Source organism: Apodemus sylvaticus, chromosome 12 (genome assembly GCF_947179515.1).
Source record: "Apodemus sylvaticus chromosome 12, mApoSyl1.1, whole genome shotgun sequence".
NCBI lineage: Eukaryota > Metazoa > Chordata > Mammalia > Rodentia > Muridae > Apodemus > Apodemus sylvaticus.
In genome coordinates, this window is record NC_067483.1 from 40,827,400 (window position 1) to 40,853,808 (window position 26,409).

The window sequence follows — 26,409 nt, forward strand, 5'->3', positions numbered from 1 at the left end:
CCAGAGCAGAGTTAAGGGTTCACAATCTGATCCACTCCATCCAGTAGCAGCACCACCTGTGGCTGGAGCTGGGAATGGCTGGGCCGGAGCCATCCCCACTGCCCTTTGGGTGGAAATACAAAAGGCCATTAGGCTCTTTTACGCAAAAAGCTGAAGAGTTTCCCTTGCCCTCACCCTGGGCCCAAAGCTCTGGGGTCCCGTTCTCCCACATATTTGGGATTCAGTGTCAACTTGGGCAGAGATTCTACCTTAGTCTTCCTCAGTTCCCCTCCTGTCTTTGTCCTGGAGGAGGGTTTGGGGTATTCTACACCCCCTTATCACCTCACAAGCAAGACTTGCAGGCAAGAGCTACAGACAGTGGTGATGGGGTTTGGGGAGGATGGAGTGATACTGAGAGAGGGGGTGGAAAAACCACTCGGACCATCCGGCACCGACAGATTGGAGGGGGCCAGAGGGCCAATTAGTCCAAGCAGGACAGAGTCCGAAATGGCCTTTTATTGGAAGGGTCATCTCAGTCCTTGGTCCGGAATCCTGAGCCTGATGCGCCCATAGTCCAGACCAAAACAGATCCGGAAGAGGAAAGGTGGCCACACGCTCCGTGCTGTCCTTCCCTCCCTCCCACAGAATCTCAAAACACCTACAACCTGACTACCACCACTCACTGGAGACCTTGGCCACATCCTCCAGAGACTTACAAAGGGGGAACGAAGTAGTAGGACTCGGATAGAGGGACGCCGAAGGGGTGGATGAGCATATTCTGAGATCCCGGGCAACTGGAAAGTCACAGAGGAGAGACTGGGAGCCAAGGGAGAAAGGGAACGAGCAGGAAGGGTCAGGGCTGGCTGAGCCTGTGAAACCAGGACACCCGCCCTGGGGGCCGTGGCTAGTCCCGGAAGGCGGAGAGCATGTGTCCGTAGAGATAGTGCGAGTGAGCTATGAGAGAAGAGAGAGACAGGGCTCTGTGAGTGGAGGTGGTTCCCGGGGCGGGCAGCGGGTAGGTGCGGCATGCAGCCAAGCACGAAGCGAAGCAGGAAGGGCAAGCCGGGCGATGCTGCAGCGAGGGGGCGGCGGCAGGGCGGTCCGGGGCGTTGGCAGGACGAGCGAGCGCAGCCACAGCCTGGCCCACTTACCCCGAGCCGGGGGCGCACCCCCGTCAGACCCGGGGCGGGAGGGTGGGGGGGTCAGCAGGAGTAGGTCCGGACCGTGGAGGGCTCCAGTCTCTGCGCCCCCGCCGTCCCGGCTGGCAGGAGTCGGCAGCGGCGGGAGAACACACAGAGCGCGGGTTAGTGCGCGCCCCACCGCAGCGTTAGTGCAGCTCAGCCTCGGCCTCGCCCCTCTCCAGCCCGCTCGGCTCCAGGGTGCGGGGAGGAACCCGTTGCCAGCCTGGCACTCACCTTCCGGCATGATCTTCTTGGGCGGGGCCGGTGGAGGCTGCAGCGGACCCAGCGTGGACACACGGAAGCCCGCCGGGAGGGTCTCCGCTGAAGTGCCCAACATGCCACCGCTATGGTGATCCCGAGGCCGGAAGCGTTTCCTCCAGGAGGGTGCTCGGCGGAACACCTTCTCTTCCCCCTGCACAAAGGGGCATATTGGAGTTGCCACCCCAGTCCCTAAAGCTCTTAAGGGGTGCTGCTTCCGAACTCCCCTCTCTAGACCTTACTGGTTTTGTGTGTAGGATAAACAGGGTCTGAAGATGATTTCAAGGGGTCTCTCACAGAGATCCAGCAGGAGGTTCCTCCTAGCAAGTCTGGGCCAGCAGTCAATCAACTCCATTGCTCTACCCACCCCAACATCCCCAAACTGAGCTCATAGCCCACTGCACTTCCAAAGTATTCTCTTCAGGCTCCTCATCGGTCAGCCCCAGCACTGCTCTCCTGTCCTGCTGGGGCCTCCATATAAGATACTATCCAGGTTGCTAGAAAAACACAGCCAGGGATCAAGACTTCTGGGATGCCCGGCTTGGTTTTGCCACATTACCAGCAACATGACTGTTCCAGGCTTCAGTTTCCTTATCTCCCAAATGGAAATTTCAACATCTGTCTAACCTATTTATTTCTCACGCTGAGAAGTGAGATCAGAACACACTAACAATGATGGGTCAGGTGGTCAGAGACACACTCCTCCAGAAGATGGAGGTGCTGTCTCCTCCCCATCAATGCCAACCAAGTCTCCAAAATCACCTCCTCTGCAGTGGGCCTCCGGAGCCTGAATCCCACAGGATGTGTCACTGAACAGGACGCCCAACACTCCCCAGAGCCACAGCTCACTCACTGCCTTGTAGCCAAGCCTCATCTTCCAGCCTGTGTTTTCACAACAGCACAGGCTCCGTGACACAGGTAGAGTGAGCAGGAACAGAGCCCCTAACCCCTGTTCTTGTCTCAACAACTCCTCCCATCTCCACCCTCGGATTTGTAATCTGTGCCCTTGGGGTGAGCGATGCTCTAATCCTTGCCACAGACCTCTCACAGAGACCTCTCACTTGTATGCACTTTCAAGATTGTTTAGTTGCTGTTTCTTTCCCTTCGCCCCCTTCCCGGGCTCCCCTCACTCCCTTCCTGTCTCTACTCCTATTTTCTCCTCCTCTGTATCATGTTCTATGCTCCAAGGAGCAAGCTGTGTGGTTTTTGGTATTGTTGTAAAGAATGTATCCCCTGATCCGCGTGGGTCCTATCTGGGGGTGCTGTCTACCTCAGAATCTGTTAAATAATGGATAGCAGGAATCCCGTTCCTTAATTTAGCAAGGTCTGAAGATGGAGAAATTAAAAATCAATGTGGGGGGAAGGGGAGGCAGGCACATATATGTGGTATGTCTGTGAAGACCGAGGGCAACTTCGTGGAGTTGGTTATCTCTTTCTACCAGGGATCAAACTCATGTTGTCTGGCTTGTATGGCAAGAGCGTTTGCCTGCTGCGCCATCTTGCCAGTCCTGGGAGCTTTTATAACCTGCTTAAAGCCAGGTCAGCTAAGCAGACCTGAATGGGAAAGTCAAGAAGACTGGCGACAGGAAACACGTAGCGCGGAAGAGGAGGAGATACCCAACTACAGGCCTCCTCCTCATAGCTTTCATTCTCCTCCCCTTCCGGCTCTCCTCCCCCCCACTTCCGGCTCTCCTCCCCTTCCGGCTCTCCTCCCTTAGGCCAGCTACCACTCATCAGCCCTGGGGTGAGAGATCTCGTGACCCTCTATCCAACCAGCCAACAACAGCCAAGGCTCTGAATTCATATCCGGGTACTCACGTCATCCAATTTCCTGTCTGTGCCCAAGGCCAAAAGGTTATTGAACTCTCTCTCCATCACTTGGCGGGCCTGAAACCCATAGGGTGAGAGGGAGAAAGAGGAGCTCTAGTTAATAACACTATCTTACTCTTTTAAAATTTACATTAATTCAGTTTTTATATTATCACACATTGTTCAGTGTGTGTGTGTATTTCCATGCATATTTGCAACTATGCACTTCTAGGTTGGAGAACAATCAAAGCAGTTGCTTCTCTCCTCCTGCAGGTCCCAGGGATCAAATTTAGGTCATTAGGCTTGGTGGCAAGTGCTTTAACTTGCTAAGCCAGCTCACCAGTCTCATCTTTTTCTTTTTTACATGTGTGTGTGTGGGGGGGGGGGGGTACCTGCACCACAGTAAATGCATGTGGTCAGAAAATAACACACAAGAATTGGGGACTGAACTCAGGTTGTGACTTGTGGTGGCAAACACCTTTATCCACTGAGCCATCTTGGTTTCCTCCTTTATGGCATGGTTCAGTTGTTTCGCAGAGTCTACGGGCAGAAATGAAGCAGGGGCCTAGTGTACTTAACCATTGGAAAGCTCACATGCCTTCCTGAGGAGGCTCCTGCTTCCAGGAACTCACTAATAGTGTCCTACTAACCTGTTAACCCTGGCATTCTTTCATAGGGGGCAAATTAGGGGGGAAATGTCCTTTTAAAAATATAGGATCACGGAGCACACGAAGAGACAGGCTTTACCCATTGGGGGTAACTGGACTCGGGGAGTTATCAGTAACAAGAAAGAGGACCGGAAGCTGGGAGGGAGGCACTGTGGGAACTTGAGAGAGGCTACAGTAGACAAAGGTGTTCAAAATAAAGTATACAAATATATGCAAATTTATGTGCAAATACACATTATTATTTTAAAAGCCTATATTCTGTCTCTAAAGGAAAGTCATGGCTCGCTACCTTTAGGTACCCTGAGGGCAGGAGCAAGAGAGGCAAGCAAGCGCGGCCTGGGCGAGCAACCCTTCCTAGGAGGAAGCTCATCTGTCAGGTGGGTCCACACTACAAACTCAAACTAAAAGAAGCCCAGGGACGGATAGTAGGAGCCCTGAGCTGTGTGACACGCACGCACTTTCCTAGACGCCTCAAAATAAATCATTAAGGAAACTTCCAGAGTGGGTAGCGAGGTGGCCCCGCAGTTAAGGGCGCTTGCTGCTCTTGTAGAAGACCTGGATTCAGTTCCCTGCACCTAAAGCAGATGGCTGACAACTACCTGTCCTCCAGCTCCAGGAAACCAGAAACCTTCTTCTGGCCTCTGCAACACCAGCATGCATATGATACACCTACATACATACATGCAGGTACACACACATACACACACATACATATACACACACATAAAAAAAAAAAGAAAGAAAAAACAGGGATTTTTCAAAACTTTCTGTCACCAGATAATTTCAAGGTTGCTCATGGAGGATTCCATCCTGGGTCAGCTGGGTGATGGTGGCGCACACCTCTAATCCCAGCACTCCAGGAGGCAGAGGCAGGTGGATCTCTGAGGCCAGCCTGGTCTACAGAGTGAGTTCCAGGACAGCAGGGCTACACAGAGAATCCCTGTCTCAAAAAGCAATTTAAGAAGAAGAAGAGGAGGAGGAGAGAATGGAAGAAAGGAAGGAAGGAAAGAAGAGAAGAGAAGAGAAGAGAAGAGAAGAGAAGAGAAGAGAAGAGAAGAGAAGAAATTTGCATTCTGAGACAGAAAGCAAAAGAGCATGTCCACTCCTGGGGGAAAATATCAACCACAGAGTTCTCTAGGGATAGTGTTTGTCAGAAATGGGAATGTTATATCTTACAAATGATCTAAAAGAAAAGTATTTCAAGTATTTTCTGGCTAGTGGAGGGTTAAATAGACAGGCCTCAACTGCAGAAGCCCTTCTGGGGGCCCTGGCAGGCAGGAAACCTGCAAATGGAGTTAGAGGTAGGCAGGTACAGGGAAATTGCATTTGGAGGAAATCCAAACTTTTACTGGAAAAGAAAGGTTCCAATCTGTGAGTTCTGACTGGTCAACAGGGGTCACAGCAAACCGTCTGCAAACACATTGGCCCTGTCTGCTGCCATTGTCCCCAAGGCCAACACACCATCCAAAACCAAGAGACAACACAACCCCACCCTCCCTCAAACCAAAAAGTGTCTGCTCCCAGAATAGCCAGCACAGCTAGTGGCTGGATTTCAAAAGCGATCTGACAGCTGCAAACAGTTCAGACAAGGGCAGCTAAAATGATCAGGAGCAGCAGTGAGTCTACACGGGGGAAGGCTAAAGGAATTAAGACCATTCTGTCTGGAGAGACAAAGGCTTGCGCCCAGAGCAATATAATCAGAGTTTATGAAATTCACAGTTCTTACCAAAGGGGAAGCTGGTCAAATACAAACTCCTCACCAGCCTGAACTGTAGGGAAGAGGCGGATCTTACCCCAGGGGGAGCCTGCCAGAGGCATATTTAGGACAACTAAAATCAGGAAGTACTTAACACAACTGTGAGTTCGGCTAGGATCCATTACCCACAGGAAGTTAGAAGGGCCAAACATATAAATAGGGTCAAGAGAATTTAGATCTATCCTTAGGTAACAGTTACAACAATAATTACAAATGTAACTGAAGGAGATGTCTAGTCTCTGAGCTGCTGACAGGGAGACAAAGGCCTGCATGGAGAGTCTCTAGGCTGTGCTTGCTGGTAATATTTAGTCTGCTGAAGCCTAGGGGCCTAGAAGCAGATCCCCAGGCAAGCAGACAAAAGAGATACGGGCTCTACAGTGCCTGTGAGGCCTGGGGCTGATTCTTCCCTGTGAAAGGTTAGGCCCGAGAAGCAATTGAAGGAAAAGAAAAGTCCCAAGCTTTAGCTATGAAATTGGCTTGGGAAGAGCTGAAATAACCCAGAGCTGGGTGAAGAAAAATATCTCTCAGGGACCACTCAGAGGTATAAGGGCACAGCAGTCTCTTGAGACACACACACACACACACACACACAGGAGAGGGTGTTGACTGACTGAAGGCTACCTGGGTGTTCTGTGTGGGGATCTGCAGAACCAAGGCCAGCGTGTTGTGGTCGAAGTTCTCGTCCAGGGCCAGCAGGGCGCCATGCACACCACTCTCCTGTAGGTTTCCTGCATAGTCCCTTAGCCCTATAGACTGGACCCAGTGAACCACCTGGTCATTGGTCCAGACCAGCACATCTGGAGGACGGAGGAAGAAATAGAACAAAAGGAAACATGCTGGTCCAGGCTCTTCTAGGTGTAGAAGTTTCCTAGTCGCAGACCCTCAGCCCATCCCTGACTTCCCACATCTTTCTGTCCTCCACAGCATCTCAGCTCCTGCAGAACCAGTTCCACCGCACTGCATCTCTGCTGGTCCCAGTGTGGGCCATCCCTGCCCCGCCCCCACCACCCTAACCCAAGGCCAAAGTGGCCTTAGTTTTTCAACTTTCAGAGTCTTATGTAGAACCTGCCTTTTTCCTCCTCATTCAATCCTCCCTCTACCCCCAGATCATCAATTTCCACAAGCACATCAATCCAGAGCGCCGACAGAGAGGTCACACCTGTCTGCTTGGTGGCCACTGTCTGAGGGAAGGGGAACCCCGTGCCAGTGCACATGGAACATGTCTGCTGCGTCAGATGGGCTGTGGTTGCATTCGTTTCAGATTGGAGGCTTCCCTGAGGCTCGCTAGACCCCAGGCTGAGGGCGGAAGCAAGCTTACCCTTGATCTCATGCTGGCTGTCCTCCCGCCTCTTCTCCAGCTCCTTCCGGTCGTAATTCAGCCTCTTCAGACACATGATGCCATACTGAAGACTGGTTCTGCAGACACACAGCACCTGAGCCAGGGCTTCGGGGTGGCTGCATTCCTGCCCACGGGGCCCCAGTTCTGTACCAGCCTTAGTAGGTACCGTGCATTCAGACCTACTGCATACAGCACAAATACTCTGATCCCCCACTTCCCCCGTGCTCCCGCTCCCCCTCTCCGTGCTCCCGCTGCCACGGCTTGCATGTGATCTGAGGTTACTTCCACCTCATGTCTGAGGTCTGCTTGCATCCCCCGGGAAGGGCCTGTGCAGGCTACTTCTGAATGTCATCTTGGTTACCTAGGTTAGTCAAATGCATCTCTGGGTTGTCTTCAAGGGCATTTCCAGGGGTGATTGAGGGAGGTGGTAAGATGGGGAGCTTCATCCCACACAGATCAGACGGAATGAAAGGGAAGGACACAGCCTGAGAGCCCGACATTCTCTCCGCTTTCCCCTTCACAATGGGCTCAAACAAGGAGCAAAAATAGATGCTTTCCCTCCTAGACCATGTCAGGTATTCTGTTACATCAGGAAGACACTAACAAAGGGCCTGACTGGTAGAAGGACTTTGGATGACACAGACATGTCCCTTCTTCACAGGTGCTGGAATAAAGACCACTGCTACTCACAAGTCAAAGAAAAGAGAAATCCAAGTCACTCCATATTGCCATTTCCCCCAGTCCTTTCAGTGGCCTGCAGGATGCCAACGGACTTGTTCCCATACCTGCTGCCACGCTGACACCATGCTGTCCCTCAAACACAGAAGGCTTCTGAGGCCTGGGTGTCTCGGGGCCTTTGCACTGGCTGCTGTCTGCCCAGAACATTCCACCCCCAATTTTCCAAATGGCTCCCTCTTTCTTCACCTTTAAGTCTTTGCTCAGTTGGCAGACTCACACTACACCACCTCCACACCACACTCCCACAGTAACTTGGTCTAAGTTTTTCCCAGCTTTTTAACTGTCTTGTCTCTAGGACTCACCCTACAGTACTTCCACAGCAGTGGATAGACAGCAGTGTGACCCCTCCCAGGCCGGCCAGCTCATTTACACTGGGACAAAAGCAAGGGTCCAGCCTTGACAGGACCTCTTTCACCTTCTGGGGTTTTGCCCTACACCAAGGAACAGAACAGAAGGCCCCTCCCAACTCCAGCCACTTTGAGATTAAATATTACAGGCTACTCCCAAACGCTCTTCTGCCTGGGACACTCAGCTCAGAGGACATGTTGCTCGGCCACCTGTATTGATGGCTCAAGAGACTGTTTTCAGCTCTGGAGGACTGTAAAGACATACAGCCCCAGGCGGGATCACCCCCTCACATTAGTGTCACTGTAACTTTTTATGCATCCTCCAAAGGCGTTGTACAACTCGGCAGAACTATAAAGCCCTTGAAGTCAGCCCTGGCACAGCCGGCCAGAGGGCAGCGGGCACCTGTGAGATTGGGCAACCCGCCTCTCTCTCAGGGTTGTACTGGGGGTTAAAAGTGCAATGAATGGAAGGGCCCAGTACATCCCAGGGACTCAAAAACAGGACCACCGTTAGGAGGGTAAGTGCGATTGATGTGGGGCAGGGGTCTACAGCAGCAGAACCCCACTCAACAGAGCGCCCCGGTCCAAGAAGCACTGGGTGAGACGTGAGGAGATGAAATAGATTAGTCGTCTGGCTAAGTGAACGGGTAGAAACAACCTCTCCTGGATTTGCTACCTCTGTTGGTAAATGGCCCTTCCTTGTCATAGAAATAATGGCTTATGTGACCATCTCCAAAAGTGCCTTGGTGAGCTTGTGATCCAAGCTATTCCGTAGGCTGATGCAAGAAAGACCCCAAATTCAAGACCAGACAACTTGGTGAGACCCTGTCTCAAAATACAAAACTAGCGGGGAGGCCAGGCGCATGGGTACACACACACACACAAACACACACACAGCCACATGCCTATAATCTCTACACTTAGGAGGATCATAGTTATGGCTACATAGAAAGTTTAAGGCCATCCTAAGCTACACAAGTCCTTGCTTCAAAAAAGGGAGGGGTGCCAACCTCAGTGTTGGCATTCCTGATGCCTGTGTAAAGACCCTATGCTAAATCCCAAGTGTTGCAACAAAAGGGGAAAAAAATCTAAGCCAGTGGTGGCACATGCCTTTAGACGTAGCACTAAGAAACAGGCAGGAAGATCTCTGAGCTCAAGGCCTGGTCTACAGAGTTCCAGAACAGCCAGGGGCTACACAGAAAAGCACTGTCTGGAAAACTATATATATATATACACACACACATATACATACATATATATGTGTGATGTGTGTGTGTGTGTGTGTGTGTGTGTGTGTGTGTGTGTGTGTGTAAAAGGGAAAAAAATCCAGACCCAAGAATATCCTTCTGGGGTCAGGCATGCATGAGAGCTCATACCTGTGATCCCAATACTTGAAAGAAGAGATGGGAAGAGAGCTATAAGTTTGAGGCCAGCCTGGGCTACAGGGCTCCAACAGGAAAAAAAATAAATAAATAAAAGACCGTGCTGTTGGAATGGCCAGTGGAACGGAAGCAGAGAGACTGGAGAGCAAGCTGTGTGGTGGTGACCCCTCAGAAGCCTGAGGCAGCAGAGTTGCAGGGCTGCTCTAGGGCCCTGTGGCAGGCTCGGGGCTACGGGAGGGCTCCCACCATCCTGGTAAGACTGGAAGGCATTCTCCAGTGTTCAGGCACGAGGCAGGCTGGCAGAGGAGTAGCACATCTCTCCACCTGTCAATCACCCAGGAGGAGACAGGTGTGGCTGGGCCTGGCAGCCTCCCAGGCCAAGACAAAGACTCCCTTTCAGCCCCAGGGAGGGGCGAAGGGCAGAGAGGACTTCGCTTCACTTCCCTGCAGCCCTCACAAGTCCCTGCAGGGTCAGAAAGGCTAGGGGCCCAGGCCTGAACTTGAGTCGGCAGAATTCGTTCCGCCTGTGCTCTCCCATCATCCCTAAGGCTGCTGCTTCCCCTGCCTCCTTCTCCTCATCCATGACGAGGCTAACTAGATCCCGTCTAGATTTAAAATTCTGTGGTGTAAGCTGGGCAGCGGTGGCACACGCCTTTAATCTCAGCACTTGGGAAGCAGAGGCAGGTAGATCTCTGTGGGTTCAAGGCCAACCTAGTCTACAGAGGGTGAGTTCCAGGACAGCCAGGGCTATACAGAGAAACCCTGTCTTAGAAAATGAAAAACAAAACCAAACCATGGTGTATCAGTTGGAAGCTATTCCACCAAATCTAGAAGGAACTAGAAAAGCCACACACACCCAATGCCACCTGTCATGTTACCCTTGACTTGAGACAAAGCCACGGCTTAAGTAGGAAATGGGGCTCTATAAAGCTAGGAAGAGCCTTTACCACAGTGACTCTGAGAGCCGGAAGCAGGCAGGCAGTGATGCTAGCTGTTGCTAAGGAGCTATTTGGAAGCAGGCCAGGGGGACCGTTGTGTCCAGGCTGCAGTGTGGCCCACAGGGCTCTCTACCTTCAAAAGAAGCCAGAATTCCAGATACTCAGATACAAACTATCATTAAAACACTGGCAACGAAAGTTGGAGAGAAGGCTCAGTGGTTAACAGCACTTGCTACAATTCCAGGGAATTGGTTCAATTCCCAGCACACACAAGATGGCTCACAACGGTCTCTGATGCCAGTTCCAGAAGATCCACTGTCCTCTTGCTGCCTCCACAGGCAAAAGGCACACGTGCAGTTGTTCACAGACATACACGCAGGCAAAGAGTCACACACATAACTAATAAAAATTAAAACAAAAGCAAATTACCGGCCACCAAATTCATGATTTTTTTTTTTTTAAAATGTGAGCCAAAAAAAAAAAATGCATCTACAGGTCAACTACTCACAGGCTGCTAGCGTGGGACCTCTACCATGGCATGTTTGGGGACAGATCTTTTCATCAAAAGAAGAAAAGGATTAGGTGATATTCTGCATAAAGGACCAGAGGTCCAAAGCAGAGGAACTCCCATTGGGAACACAAACGCACAGCCGGCCCACTGCCCCGGGATGGTGCGGTGGTCCCTGGTGCGGTGGTCCCTGGTGCGGTGGCCCCGGGTGCAGTGGTCCCTCGTGTGTTTGAACCCTTGGTCACCAGACAGCAGTGCTTCTGGGAAAGGTCACAGAACTCTAAGAGCCTCGTTAAGTGAAGTAAGCCACGGGGTTGGCTTTGGAGTTTTACTGCCTTGAGTATGAAGGCCCTCCTCAAAAGTGGGTAGCACCACTCCCTGCTGGGGTCCTAGACTCTACGTAAAGGAGAAAGCCTGCGGAGTACACGCTTCCATCCCCTCTGACTACTATTGTAAAGTGACGCAGCTGCCGACACCGTCTTCACTTGTCCATCATGATGGACCACACCCTGCAACTGTGAACCAAAATAAGCCCCGCCTTCTTACCATGCATTTCACAAGGTATTCTGTTACAATGATGACACAACCTAGAAGAAACGCAGTACCTAAATTCAATGCCTGAGTCACTGCGACCATTCTTGGTTAACACAGAGAATTCAGCAAGCCCAGAGACAGGCAAGGGAATTCAGAATGAGCAGAAATGCTCAAAGATGACACCAAGGAATAACAACCTGTGTCCCAAGAGTTAAAGATGACAGGATCAAATCCACAACCTGTAGAACATGACAAGAATGTGAGGGAGTTTTGAAACAGAGAAAGCTATTACCACCCAAAACAGGCCCTGGAAAGAGACAGAGGGACCCCTCCATCTCTGAAGACAGAGCCCCAGGGCTGGGGGAGAGGCCACACACCAGGGAGGTGGCCCTGGCTCCAGCCTAGCTCACCTGTGGAAACTGTCCACCATCTTGAGGTGGACACGCAGGTCCTTCTTGGTGAGGTGATCCAGCATGCGTGCATCCACCAGGCACTCCATGAAGTAACTGCGGTACTGAGGGAGACCCAGGCTGGGCAGCCATTCATTTCCAATCCATTCGTGATTCATGTCTCCATAGGCCAGGGTCTGGGGGACATGGGGGAGGGAGTTAGGAGGAGGGGGAGAGGGAGGGGGAAGGGGAGGGAGGCAGTGCCAACAGGTTACAGACAGCAATCACTCCTCCACCCATGAGAGGTCAAGCTGTTCAATAACATTTCAGTTCATTTGTACTGAGGAGCTGAGTGATCGGAGGTGACAGAAGTAGTTCAGGATCTCAAGATGACCCAGGTCTACTCAGGTGTGACCTGTCTACACCAGTGGTCCTCAAGCTTCCTAGTGCGGCCACTCTTTACAATTCTTCACATTATGGTGACCCTCATTGATGGTTCATAACTGTGATTTGCTACGGTTATGAATCGTAATGTATCTGACATTTGACCCCCAAAGTGGTTGTGACCCACGGGTCGAGAGCTTCTGGTCTACATCAGTGCACAAGAAGAGCAACTGTCCAAGGAGCAGGGAAAACAGAGCCCTTCCGGCCACCTCTGGAAGGTGAGGTTTAGTATAGCGTGTGTTGTGGTGTGTAGTGGTGTGTAGTGGTGTATAGTGGTGTGTAGTGGTGTGTAATGTTATGTAGTGGTGTGTAGTGGTGTGCAGTGGTGTGTAGTGGTGTGTAATGTTGTGTAGTGGTGTGTAGTGGTGTGCAGTGGTGTGTAGTGGTGTGTGGGCAACTTGCCAACTTATCTTAACTTCAAGCCAGCTGAGACAGAGGAGAGGCAGCCGGGGAAAGGAAAGGATCTGCAAAGGATGATGGCCTGACTCTGGGGAACGGCTAGCTTCGCACTCCAGCGAATGATTAAATGTTAGCTGGGGATGGGGGGGGGGCAAGGTGTAGCCTGTGCCTGAAGAGCCAGTGTGCTCCCCCTAAAGCCCAGTCATCACTTGGATTCTCCAGTCCTTTACTAATGTTCCCCCTCATGATGTCACTTGCCTCAAGAAGCCTGCACTACAAGGCATTACCTCTGAAGAGAGCTAACAGGGGCTCCCTGACCACTGAGCTTTAGGACCGCTCAGTTTTGATAGCAACCCTCTACTGCCGTTCCCATACCCTGCTAGATGTCTTCTCATCGAGCAGTTCTGTTTTAAATGGAAACTGTACGTGCTGATATATGTAAAATTGTACACCACATGTGTTTATTACCAAGCATACAAATGAAGTTATCCTCTGTGGCCCAAATGCAAGTGCAGAACTATGAATGCCCCCTGCCCTTTCCCCTGCATCCTGTTCCCCACTGCCCTGCCCACACACAACTGCTATACCCGACTGTCTACCATTCTTCTACTATAAGAAGGAAGGCATTAGCCTGGAGGCGGTGGCTCACACCTTTAATCCCAACACTTAATGGGAAGAGGCAGGTGGATCTTTGAGTTCAAGGCCAGCCCAGTCTATGGAGTGAACTCTGTGTAGTCGAAGCGACACAGAGAAACCCAGGCTTGAAGAAGCCAAAGTGGGGAGGACTTTACAATCACCTGTGTACACATATGTCAAACAAAAGATTAACTTTGCTTACTTTTTGATTTACCAAATTCTATAAAGCCATTAGCATTTTTCACTTGACATTACATTTCTGATTGATGATGACAATGTGCTGCCCCTGGTGTGGTCAGTGCAAGCGTGGCTGCCCTGCCTCGCTCTCCACCTCAGTGGCCACTGTCCCACACTGTCCCTGTGTCTGTAAACACTGCCCTTCCTTTTGGTCCATTAAACTGCTCATTTACGTTATCCTGCCAGGCGGTGGTGGTGCACGCCTGTAATCCCAGCGCTCTGGGAGGCAGAGGCAGGCGAGATTTCTGAGTTCAAGGCCAGCCTGGTCTACAGAGTGAGTTCCAGGACAGCCAGGGCTACACAGAGAAACCCTGTCTCGAAAAAAAAAAAACAACAACAAACAAACAAACAAAAAAAACCAAATCCAAAACAAAAAACAAACAAACAAACAAACAAAAACGTTATCCCTTCACTCATTTAGAAACTTTAGCCGAGCCAATCCTAGTAGATGCTCAGTAAATATTTGTTCACGGGAGAGACCTTTGGAATGGAAGAGGGTATCTGAATCTAAGACTCATCACTCATGAACAGAGAGTGCAACTGTGAAGGCTCCAGCACACTAGGAGCTCAGCCCCCCAGGTCCTCCCCTGCCATCCTACAGAAGCAGGAAAGGCTTGAGAAGGGGAGCTTGGGGTTAGGGAAGGGAAGGAACTTTGTCCAGGGCTCCGAGTGTGACAAGGACATGCACACCCTGGACTCAGCCAGCTGTGCCATGTAGAACCTGGTGGAGGGACTCTGCCCTGACCTTCGCAGAGTAGTGGTTCCAATGAGGGAGGAGGGGTCTTACCTGGGCCCAGCTGCCCTCCTCACTGTCCTAGCAGGAACCAGTGCCGCATGTCAGGGGAGACACAAAAGTCAAGAAACCTAGAGCCTCCACCCAGGCTCCCCCAAAAGAGGGGGAAAGACATCCCAGTAGCTAGGGGTTGACCGGAATAGCTTGTTGGGTCAGTTGAGAAAGCTAGTGTATACATGCATGTTTGTGGTTGAAGGGAACACGTTTCTGTAGCAAAAACATGTTTCCTGGTTCTCAGGTCTGACTGTTCCCTAGGACCAAGCCATGAACGTGGAGTCTGTGACTCAGGCCCATAACAGGACAGAGCTTTCCGTGGCCCAGAGCCACTAAGGGTCTTGTGACTGCTGGAACAGAGCCTGCACCGGATACAATGGCTCCCAATCTCTTCTTGCCGACCCACAATCCTCCACCCTGAGAACAGAACCAGGCAACATCAGGGATGCTAGATCTCTGACAGCCCCTCTGGCTTCCCACACCTTCCACTTAATCTTCAAGGGTGCCGCTGGTCCTTGGGCCAAGGGGCAGACTCACTGTTTTGGTAGATGTTGCCAGAGTTTCCATCTCTTCATGGGTCACCCAGACATTCCCTGAAGACTGCAGGCAGAGAGGAAGACATCCTAGTCCTTGATGTCCCCCACCCCTCAAAACCCCCAGAGGTGGCCCCAAATACAATGTTCCCTTCCCAGATTCCTCCCATGTGCCCAGCCCATCGCTCCCCACAGGCTAGCTCTACGCGCTCTGTCCTAGAAACTATCCCCAGATCTGCAGTTACTGTGAGGTAGGTGATGGGAAATGGAGGCTCATGGGAGGCAGAGAACCAGACCTGCTAGGATCCTCCCAGAATCAACACTGTACCTTCCTGTAGACCGGGGAGAGTGTTTGGTGGAGATGGGGATTAAAGCAGGGCTCAGTGCTCCTGTCTTCCTAAAGACCAGTGGGAGACTGTGCAAATACTCTATCAGGGCCTTGGTCGATCTGAGGATGAAGTGGGCTACTCACAGTCCTGGAGGTAGGCGGAGCTGAGGGGCTCGTCAGTGAGACCATCTCCTGGATGGCCAGGCGCAGCTTGAGCCTGTGCAGGGCGTTGCTGATGCCGATCTCCCGCTGGATCTCCGTGTCCGACAGGGCGGACATGATGGCGCCGCTCTTGACATTGGCCCGGCAGGCTGCCACGTACCAGGCAGGCATCCCCACCCAGAGCTACAGACACGGGGCACAGGGGGGCAACTCAGTATCGTGGGGTGGCTACTCCTGGGGCAGCCTGATGGAAGAGTGAGTCTGCCTGTGAAAGACTGACGTCTCTGTGAAGTCATACAGTGGTAGAGACCTCACATCTGCTGCTCAGGAGTCCTCGTCCCACCCAAGCAAGGTGCCAAGCAAAGCCCACGAGCAGACACAAGTGACTTGCGTTCACAGAGGACTGTCCTCTCAGGTAGGAATGGGAAAACGGGCCTCGCATGGTCCTCCCTCCAGATCCCAGAGCATCTCCCCTGCCTGGGCTCACCTCCAGCCAGGAGACCACCGTGGGGCCATCCCATTGGGCAAAGGGCATTCCTTTTCGACGGGCATCTTCAAGCAGCTGGTGTCTTGGGGGAGGAACAACGGGCTCACTAGTCTTTTGTTCTCTCAACCAGGCTGAGTCCTGGGGACCACTGCTGGGCCAAGGGCTGCCATTCGCTCTTCCCCCATCCCCACCCCCCATCCCCACCCTTGAATTGTTCTGCTCTAAGCCTGAAGCACTATGAAACTTCAAAGCGGGTCAGGAAACTCCCTGCATGCCCACAGTGCTCTGACACCTCACACACATTGACTTAGCCACCTCCATGTGCCCTGCAAGAGAACCACAGGCCCCGGATTACTCTCCCACGGCCTTCCTGCTTCCTGTCAGCTCGGGACGGCTGGGTGTGCCCGCATGGAGCAAGCCTTGCTGGACTCTATCTCTCTGAGCTCGAAACAGGGGAGGAAAAGCAGCTGGGGGCGTGGGCCACCCTAGCAGCACCTCAGTCTTACTTCTTTTTCAGGCGCCGGTCCTTCTCTGCCTGGGTCCCCAACGTGACAGGTACCATTGGTTCCTGCAGACTGAGCTCGGAGTCTGTGAGCAGAACTGGAAAGGAAGACATGGACATGTCAGCCGCCCTTCGGCTTCTGCCTTGGCCTGGACCAAGGAAACAAAGCAGCAGCAGCAGCAGGTGCCTTCTCCACACAGAGCAGCCCAAGCCCAGCTGATGGGTCCCCGTTTCATCCCCGGGGCTCGCCCTGAAGTGTCTGCATTCCGGGCAGCCTCAGAGTGACACTGGTTGGTTCATCCCCTGGAGATCCTGAGCCCTGGGAGTGTGTTCCAGTAAGATGGGTCAGAGTCGTCCCACTCTAGACCCCTAGGCAGGGCCCACTACTTCTCTAGGCCAAGGTGCAAAGCAAATCCCAGAGAAAATAGGAATGGGTACAGAAAAGAAATCAGAAAGAACTATCCTGACTTGATAAAGAAACTGTTGAGAGATCTATCTCTTGGACAATTTCTCTGGCTGCACTCTGTCTCTCTCTCTCTCTCACACACTCTGCTTTTCTGTCTCTCTTTGTGCACACACATGTACACACACACACACACACACACCATCTCTAAGTGTCCTCTTGCATGCCAGTATCTCTCCAGGTCATTCACTTGCACAGATCACAAAGGGGAAGTCCCCTTCACTCTCTCCTATTGACAATCTCCCAAATTCAGGAGGAGACCCTGGAGAACCCCTGAGGGAGGGCACTGTCACTGCAGTCACCAGAGGCTGACCACTCGGGTCCACATGGCAGCAGGTCTGCAGCACTGGCAAGCTTAGCTGTCAGCGCTGCCAGCGGAAAGAGAAATCGCACTTCTCACAGGATACCTCTGCCATCGAGCAAACCTTCATGCCACTGGCTCCATGCACACACACACACACACACACACACACACACACACACACGCCTGCTCTGCCTCACTCCCAGGCTGAGACTCCCACCCTCCCTCCTCAGCCTCTTCTTTTTGCAAAGGGCTGTGGTCTGATTCACACCTTCCCAGGGATGTGAAGTCAGAAAAGGCCTAATTATGCATTTAGGTCCAAGGGCTCCTTTCTTCCAACTGATCAAGTTCTTCCCGAGAGAGATTCATCAATGCTCCAGCCTCTCTGGGGGATTCCTAACTCTCTTCTCAGGCTGGAGGCGAGGCGGGGCGGGGCGGGGTGGGGTGGGGCTGGGCTGGGCTGGGCTGGCCATCCACACCTCTGGCCCAATCTTCCCACCTCTTCCTCCTCTACAGTGGAGGACAGCTGGCACACAGGCCTTCTCCCCACATCTTTCCCTTCCTCAAGCTGCACCTTCTCCCCCACACCCAAACACACACACCCTTCTGGTCTTGGCCAAATTCTGTCACTCTACAAGCTTCAGCTCAGAGCTGCCTGGCAGAGGATGCCTGTCCCCTTCACCAGCCCTTCCATAACTACTGCTGAGTCCTGCAGCACCTGGGCCGCCTCCACGATACAGTGTTTTGGGATAATTTCATTTTTCCCTTTTGAATCAGCTGTCAGGCCCCCTGAGATATGGCGCTATCCCCTTATATTGTGCTGAAATGGGGTTACTTAATGTGTAGACAAATGACTTGGGAAATGGTGGACAGAAGAGGAGGAAGGGGGCGGGGAGTGGAGCAAGGGCGGAAAGGCAAACGTATACTGTGTGCCTCCCACAGGCCAGGCATGACTTCAGCTTTCCACAGCCACTGGTGACAGAGGAGTCCCTCCTGCCCAACCATCTTCTCCAGCAAAAAAAAAAAAAAAGCTACTAGGCCACAGAATCTGTAATCCCAGCACTCGGGGGGCAAAGACAGGAGGATTACTATGAGTTTAAGCCCACCCTAGAATACACAGCAAGTACTAAACCAATCAAGGACACATAGCAAGGCTCTATCTCAAACACACATGCACACGCACACGCACACACGCACACACGCACATGCACATACACTCATCCACACACATGCACATGCACACACAAAAATAATAATAAATAAATAAACATTAAACTATAATTAGAACCCAGCCTGGTAGCCCAGGCCTATAATCCCAGCTACTGAGAAACTGAATCACAAGGATAAGTTCAAGGCGAGCATTGACTACAGAGTGAATTTCAAGGCCAGGTTGGACAGCATAACGAAACCCAATCTTAAACAGAGGCCTAGGGATATAGCCCAATGGTAGAGCACTTTTCTAGTAATGTAGGAGGTCCTGAGTTCAATCCCTTGTAATGGAACAAACAAAGGAGAAGATTTCATACTGAACCCTGTGAAAAATCAGATGCCCTTAGAAGTAAGATCTAGTGGCAATCCAACTCCTAAGAGCTAGGACACAACCAATGTCTTGCCCAACTTGAGGCCCTACGAGAGGAAGCCCATGTGTGACACTGCCTGGAGGGGCAGAAACCAGAGGCTGAAGACCCAGAGACCTAGGACAGAACCAACACGACCAATAAAAACAAACAGATAAGATACAGGCATACATGCATACATACGTGTATACACACACACACACACACACACACACACACACGCATGTACATACATTATTTAATTAATTAATTAAATGAAAGAGCACTAGGACAGTTGCCCTCAGTCCTCGAATGCCCATCAGAAATGCTCCAAAGTGGAAACAGCGTCAGGGAGCCATCTTTGCCTCCACACAGACTCCCTGCTGCAGCACGCAGGTCAGTGAACAGCAGCCACCGCCTGGCTCTCTTAGGCACAGGAACCCACCACCTCGTGAGATAACCAGTCCAGCACGACCCAGCTCTATGAAAACCTCCCTCTCTCCAGAGCTGAAAGCGGTTGGCATATGGTTCCCACCCACAAGCCCCAGGACCCGCCCAGCCCTCTGCTGTGAAAGGCAGAGACCGTGGCCTGTGGCATCCCGGCTCAGCTGGATCAGCCTGCCCTTCTCCTTCTTCCCAAACAGGCGGCCAATGGATGACTTGATGCCCTTGCGCTTGGCGCCCTTGTGCAGGGAGTCCTGGCTGCTGTTGCTGCTGCTGGGGTTGCTGTCCTGACCCTCCAAGGCGCTACAGGATGACAGCCAGGAGGGGGTGGATAAGAAGAAACACTTCAATTACAAGAGAGATGGAAGTTCGAGTTCAGGAAGGGGTTAAGTTGGGGGGTGGGGTGGGGCATGAAGGGGTGTGGCCAAAGCAGGTGACCAAGGGAGATGTGGGAACATCAATCCCTGATGGTGTCCCAAGCAGAAATGAAGCAGTCAAGCACCTATGACAGGTGAGATGCAGCCCCTCCAAGGCTGTGGGACAGAGACCACAGTGCGGCCTGCCCTGCTCACCTCTTGCCTTCTTCTTGACTCAGGGCAGGGTGGCCCAGCTTCTCTAGCCGCAGCGTCCTGGGTGAGGAAGGAGGAGAAGTCTCACATTTTATGGTGGCTTTATCCTCTCGGTTCTCTTCCCGAGACACTGGCGACTGAACAGACAGTGGGGTTGTCAGGGGGTAGAGGGAGAGAGCTGGGGCCTGCCTACCCAGCCCAGACAAGGCAGAGGATCAGAGAACCAGAGAATGCTGCGGGGAGGCCCTGTGGCCTCTCAAGGCAAACTCAGACCCCAGGGCCAGGGGCAGAAGCCCCGAGGAAAGGGTCTGGAGCTGGTAACCCTGCAACCCGCTAAGACCTGGGCGTCGGGAAGCACTCACCAGCAGCTTCCTCCTATGCTTTCTTAAGTCGCTGGGCTGAAAAAGAGAAAGAGGAGAGGGCGAGCCTGCTTAGGATGGGCGAGCAGAGGGACCACGATGCACACCAGCCTGGAACGGAGCTCCTGGAAAGATGAATCCCCTCCCCAGAACAGAGAGCAGTGGGGCGTGGCTTTAAGCCTACTGTGATCATCCAAAGCAGGGAGGATATTGCGAACCCCCTTCCAACCCAGAAGGGCAGGCTGGTGACCTAGCGTGTCCTGTCACAGGACAAAGATGCCAGAATGGCATCGACAGGCCTAAGGGGGTCACAGGGCCTCTCAACCACTGCACAGACTCACCAGGGTCATGACCCCCATTCGGTCCAGATCCTGGGCAGCACTTCGGGAAGTGAGCTTGGGTGTGGAGCGGCCACTGAGCGGCGGGGACGCACTGGCCAGGGACAGGGCGGTCAGAGAGGTGGGGATAGAGCCGCGCTTGCGCAGCTGGGTCAGGTTGAGAGCCTCCATGCTGCCACTGGTCACACGCGTCTCAATCTCCTCAGCGCGAAGCTCAGTGGACTCCTTCTCCTCCTGGATCATCCTGTTCAGAGAACCAGGGTGCTGCTAGGGTGCTACTAGGTACTGCCTGCACTCAGCATCCTAGCACCCAAGGCGGGTGGCACCCGGTAGGCACCACCACGGTTCCCAGGTCTTTTTGGTCAGCCACCTTCCCAGCTTAACAAAAGCCAATTTCTGGAAGGAGGCCTTTGGTCCAGGAACTATGAGCCATCTCAGGGGAATCTCTGACCTGCACTAGCCGCAGGAGTGACCTTGAGCACTCCTGTCTCTAACCATCCCAGACAGGCCACTATTGAGTCCTGTTTGTGCCCAAACAGGGCATTTTTTAAATTCATGTCAGCCTCTAATGAGGTTACCTCTGTTCCACTGAGAATGAGGAACACGGGTGATGGTGTGTTGTGCCCGTGGGGCACTCAGAGAGAGCTGTGCAAATGCACTCACACCCACTGGTGGAAAGATGCCAACTGTGCTTCAGAGAGCGACGGGTCCTTATTCTGAAATGACACCTTCCCCACTCTGAAGCCATTCAAATGTCTTTTCTCTTGAAACTCTGTTGGGGTAGTAAACGGTATCTATGGCTACTGGTTTAGTCTACAGAGTTAAACCAACCCTGGAGTCTTGTATTTGCATGTGTGTCTTGATGCTGATTTCTCAAATTTAAAAGTCTGACCTCAACAGCCTCTCAATTTCACCTCGCTGCATGACAATACCATAAATAAGTTCACTAGAAACACAGGATGAAGTAAAGGTTTTGACAGCTTTCCCTGTCTGCGGTTCTATGTGATATGGCCTTACAGATTAAAAGGCATGGATCCCTGGAGAGCCTCTACCTGTCCTTGGGTCCTGGCTCAGCCACTTAACGTACGCCTGTAAGCCAATCACTAAACCCCTCTTGACTAACAATAATACTGACAAAGCTCCCACCCCAAGCTGGCTTCTTCACGGTCATACTGAATACCAGGAGCACAGACAACTCCATCTTCCCAAGCCCAGGGGGACAGGTGACACCTAGAGTCATCTGTAGTCCTGCCCCTCTGGGGTCAGTACTAGGCCGAATCCTTGCCTGGTGCCCACAGAGTTGTCCCTGCATGGCTGTCCTAAGCTGTGAGACGGGACAGGAGCCGATACTTCTCCTGCAGAGCCCCAACACAAAGCATCCTCCCAGGCACCTTGAAGTTTTGACTTCTACCCCACCTGATCTCCTGGTTGATGGCATCCAGCTGCTCCTGCAGCATCATGGCCAGGGTCTGGGCATCCGAATGGCCACCAGGGGAGATGACATCAACCTGCGTGCCCACCAAGCCCCCAGGCTCATCCTCGTCCACATCAGAGATCTCAGGGTCACTGTCAAAGGCAGGCGTGCTGGTAGCGGCCAACACTCCTGGCAGTGGTGGTGGCTTCCAGTCCTTAGCAAATGAGAGGAGCAGCAATGAGAACCCCGGAGAGCGAGGGGCTGGAACCCTGTCTGCCTCCTCTGGAAGTCTGGCGACAACGTAACCTGCTGAAAACAGGCTCTAACACAGCCCCTCGGACCCAAGGCTGCAGTGTCCCCCCCTCCCCCGCGCTGCACTTTTGCATGGAACGTCTGAGCAGCTGCTGTGTTCTGGCAAACAGTGGAGTAAAGAGTCAGAAGATATAGGAATGAAGAGGCCTTCAGACTGACCAGATTCACTTGCATCCCTGCATGCCTGCCTCTCTGCGTGCCTGCCTGGCTTCCCACATGACTGCCTGCCTGTCTGTCTCTCCGCCTGGCTGCCTGCATGCAAGCTGCCTCCCTGCATGCTTCCTTGTTTACTTCCTTCCTTCCTTCCTTCCTTCCTTCCTTCCTTCCTTCCTTCCTTCCTTCCTTCCTCCGTCCCCACTTCTCTCAGTGGGTTCTTGTCATGTTGCCCCAACTAGCTCACAATCCTCCTGCCTCAGTCTTCCAAGTATGCTAACACACCTACACACCAAGCTCAGATTAGGAGATTCTCAACGGTAAAGATGAATCTTTCTCCATCCGACTGGGTGTTCCCTTTTTCTCCGTGCACACACTCTAGGGTCCCAGAACGCATGTGGACTGGCAATGGGTGGACAGCTGGCCGTCTTCTGCCCCTTCTCTTTCTCTGCCCCCCCCACCCCATCTCCCTAGGCAACAGTATAAACTCCCAGCTGCTTCTCAGGTGCCATTGGGGGTGGGGGGCAGTTAATCTGTCATCTCTCCCTCCTTGACACTATAAGCCATGCTTTTGTTCCAGGAAGCTCATTAATTCCACTTTACCCTTCCAGGCCCCTCTCTGGCCACCAGAAATGAACGGTGCACACCCAGGCACACGCTTACATGCTGTGGTGGGGCCTCAGGGACCACTGGCTGCCCTCCTCCCCCTACCTCTTGCCCACTGTGAGGCTGAGGTAAGTGGTGGGGGGGGGGGGTGTCACAGCTGTTGCAGCTGACAGGAGTCCCAACCCCAAGGCTGCAGCTGTCATTGACAGGGGAGAAGGCTGGGCAAGGCTTTGCACCACACGCCAGTCGTCTGTGTAACTGGAGCCAGACACACGGCCGAACTGACCCCAAATTCCCCAGGGAGACCCCCACACACATCCTTCCACCCCTTACCTTGGCAGGCTCTTCCCTCAGCGCCGAATAGCGGCGATGCAGACCCGGGGGCACGTGTGTGGCTGTACTCAGTGAGAACCGCACGTCTGCTGCACTGCCCACGTGTGACCTTAAGTGGCAGGAGGGAAAGACAAAACCCTGAAGACGGACAGCCCTAGCCTACACTCAGAGGGCCCAACGACTGGGGAATGGCCAGTTTGGAGAGAAGCACTCTGGGATACAGCTGTCTCAGACATCACGAGAACTGCCATGGAGACACAGGCTCCACTTAAGCTATGGTACTCGGGGGTCAAATGGACCCAGGGGAGGATGCTCTAGGGAGCGGTGGTCCATTCTGCACGAGCAGGATCTTCTCCTGACAAGAAGGGTTAGGATGCTTTCAAAAAGTTGAGCCCCCTGTCAGAGAGGCATTCAAGTGGAAGGCCTCAGGCTTTGTGGTCGCAGCCATGCCGGAGGGCTCCTGGCCCAGGGGACAAAGATGAATCTAAAGACAGGAGCTCTAAGGGCCGTTCAAGTCTGGAGGTCTTTGCATCTTGGTCTTCCCTCTAGCCGCTCTCTGCGGGTTTCCTGAGAACCTGAACTGAACACCTGGCTAAAGCTCACCCAGGTGTGTCCTCCACGTCCCTAAGGTAGCTTTGAAGACCCCAAAGCTAAATCACAGATACAAGTTAGAGAGTCCACTCTGCCTGCCCAACATGGTTGTCTCAAGTGCAAGACCTTGGGGCACCTGGCACAGTGTCTGGTATTGAGAAGCCTCCTCTGGGATACTTCCACAACGGCTTCTCGGCTCAGAAGCCTTGATGGAGCCTAATTCAGAGAGGCAAAGGAGCCTCAGTCTATACCATGTACCTGGAAACAGGGCGCTCCAACCTAGCTTCCCCACCTCAGCTCTACAGGTGAAGCCAAGAATTCCCAGTCAGCAAGGAAAGCAGGCAGTAGCAAAGGGTTTGGTGTGCTCTGGGTCAGTTCTCATTTGCTCCTTCTGGTCAACCAATGGGGAAGGGGAAGTCACAATGATCCCAGCCACCTCCTTGTCACCTCCTCCCTGTACACAAGCGTAACTCCTGGTGAGCTTGAAGACGATACATGCGTGTCTACCACCTCAGATCTCCAGAGGCCTCTCACCTCCAGCCCAGCATCCTTTGCCCTCACGCGAGCACTGCCAATCCACACATACGTGTGTGCTGCCCTTAACCGCCTTCCTAACAGCTAATGCCCATGTCCCTGGTGCAGCAAGGACACCGACCAAAGGGAACAGCACGGTTTAGAGACTTTGCTCTGCAGAGACAACAAGGAGCCCAGAATCCTCAGCAGTGGCATCCAGTCATCTTCCTCCTCACCCTGCCTCGATGTCCTGAGAACTGAGTTCAACACCAACTGCTTCACAAAGTATGGCTACAAGCCCTGCTGGCCATATCTTACAATGCCGCCTCTCCACTTCCGAGAGGAGGACGGTTGCTACCTTGTTTCACTTTCCCTGATGTCTCTCTGTCCGCTGGCTCCTACTTGAACTTGGGTGGTCCTGGGCTCTCACACAACAAGAACTTCAGTGAGTGGTGAACTCTACAGAGGGCCTTGCAGGCTAATGGAGAGTGTGTAACTCACTCAGCGACCCTTCAAGAGCATGCCCTCTGGCAAGGATCCATGAAGTAGCCTCCTCCCACAGCAGAGGAGGCCCACTATTGATTCCTAGCCTCTCAGCACCCCCTAGAGGATGTACGCTCCCTTCCTAAGCGCCCAGGTCAGCTGAAGGACTGGCCAGGCTCTCTGAGCCCCGGTGTGCCCTCCTGATGGGAAGGAAGACCCTGAGATCCTGGGCAGTGTTTTGGTGAGGGAGTCTCCTTTCTCAAGCTCCACTGAGGGCCATAACCCAGCATGCACTGAGTCCCACACTCTAGTACCTGGAGTGGATGCCATCCACAAACGGCCCCCCTCGACCCTTCAGCTGGTCCACCTCTTGGCGCAGCTTCTCAATCTCTTCAGACAGACGGCCCTGTGCCAGGCAGACCCAGGGTGGGATGGGGCCAGGGAGGGGCAGAGAGGGGGAGAGTGGAAGTCAGAGAGGGGCAAAGAGGAGAACAGAGTTGGGGCAAAGGAGAAGAACACACTGCAACGTCCAAAGCCAAAGGCCCCAAGCTAGGGCCGCGGATGACACCAAGGAAAAGAGGTGTAACTGGAACATGAGCAGAAGACTGACAGAGGGGCCAGGCCAGAAACGGACCCTGCCTAGAGAAGAGTTCTGCAGGCCAGTTGGCCCCTCACCACCAGACAGAGGCAAGGCACGTGAAGCCAGGCGGCAGAGAGGACCAGGTCTTTGTGGCACGCACCGCTAAGACAGCGGCTGCTATTCCCAGCAGGTAGGACTCTTTTCCTCACAGAAGTTAGAGGCTTCCACCAGATCCTTCAGTGAGCCCCGATGCCCTGTGACCTATGTCCACGGCCTCTGCTCCTCTAACCTCTGTATGGATACAGTGCATATACAGTCTATAGCTACTGGGTCAGGCGACAGTATAGGGCGATGGGTTGTGTGCGCGTGACCTAAGAGAGGCTAGCTCAGAGCAGCTGCACGGACACCCGACACTGTGCCTGAGGCCCTCTCAGCCAGCAGCTGCGGTACCTGTAGCTCCTCAATGTGACAGATGTGACACGGGGAGTTTTCCAACTCCCGGGTCAGCGTTCTCTGAGGGAGAGCAGTTGTAAGCCAGGGGTCCTGACTCTGATCTCAGCGTGACCCTGATCTCAGGGGTCTTCCTCTCCCAGCCCTACCTCTCCAGACCAGCCTGGTCCTCCCTGGCCAGGAATGCCCCTCCCTTCCCCAGCTGTGGCTCAGGTGGCTTTACCACTGTGCTTTTTTTATATGCCCCTCCCCCCCACCACCACATACTAACTCCTCACAATCCCAGTCCTCCAGGCCACTGGGCTCCACCCTGACTCAGCTCCTTCAGGTAGCCACAGCCCCATGCCCACTCTGCCTGCTCTGCCCACCCCAGCCTCCTCACCTTCTCCTCCAGGGCGGCCATCCGCTCCTTGAGGTGGAGCTGCAGGCGCTCGTTGGACTCACTAAGCAAACGGTCCACGGTGTCTGACAGCCGCTTGTTGTGGTCTTCGTTCATCTTCTCCCGCTGGCGCACCTGCACAGCCCACCCGTCATGCACTAGGCCTCCTCCAGGCCTTGTCACCACCCTCTTCCAGAACCATCCATTTCCTCTGGGGTTCTGTG

General features: G+C 53.1%; 1 protein-coding gene across 1 annotated transcript in view; it reads right to left on the reverse strand.

The window, feature by feature from the left end:
- Window positions 1-480: 480 nt before the first annotated feature.
- Window positions 481-26,409, reverse strand: part of Ppfia4 (PTPRF interacting protein alpha 4) — a 34,242-nt gene continuing 8,313 nt past the window's right edge. Inside the window, exons 10-27 of the mRNA XM_052200898.1 lie at window positions 26,189-26,320; window positions 25,091-25,182; window positions 23,190-23,298; window positions 21,788-21,999; window positions 20,375-20,615; window positions 20,037-20,072; window positions 19,678-19,811; window positions 19,245-19,408; window positions 16,346-16,439; window positions 15,840-15,921; window positions 15,335-15,535; window positions 14,867-14,929; window positions 11,848-12,023; window positions 6,970-7,067; window positions 6,273-6,448; window positions 3,237-3,305; window positions 1,395-1,572; window positions 481-933 (exon numbers count right to left, since the gene is read on the reverse strand). Coding sequence (XP_052056858.1) covers window positions 884-933; window positions 1,395-1,572; window positions 3,237-3,305; window positions 6,273-6,448; window positions 6,970-7,067; window positions 11,848-12,023; window positions 14,867-14,929; window positions 15,335-15,535; window positions 15,840-15,921; window positions 16,346-16,439; window positions 19,245-19,408; window positions 19,678-19,811; window positions 20,037-20,072; window positions 20,375-20,615; window positions 21,788-21,999; window positions 23,190-23,298; window positions 25,091-25,182; window positions 26,189-26,320 — 2,307 coding nt within the window. The 3' untranslated portion in view covers window positions 481-883. The remainder of the gene's footprint in view (window positions 934-1,394; window positions 1,573-3,236; window positions 3,306-6,272; window positions 6,449-6,969; window positions 7,068-11,847; window positions 12,024-14,866; window positions 14,930-15,334; window positions 15,536-15,839; window positions 15,922-16,345; window positions 16,440-19,244; window positions 19,409-19,677; window positions 19,812-20,036; window positions 20,073-20,374; window positions 20,616-21,787; window positions 22,000-23,189; window positions 23,299-25,090; window positions 25,183-26,188; window positions 26,321-26,409) is intronic.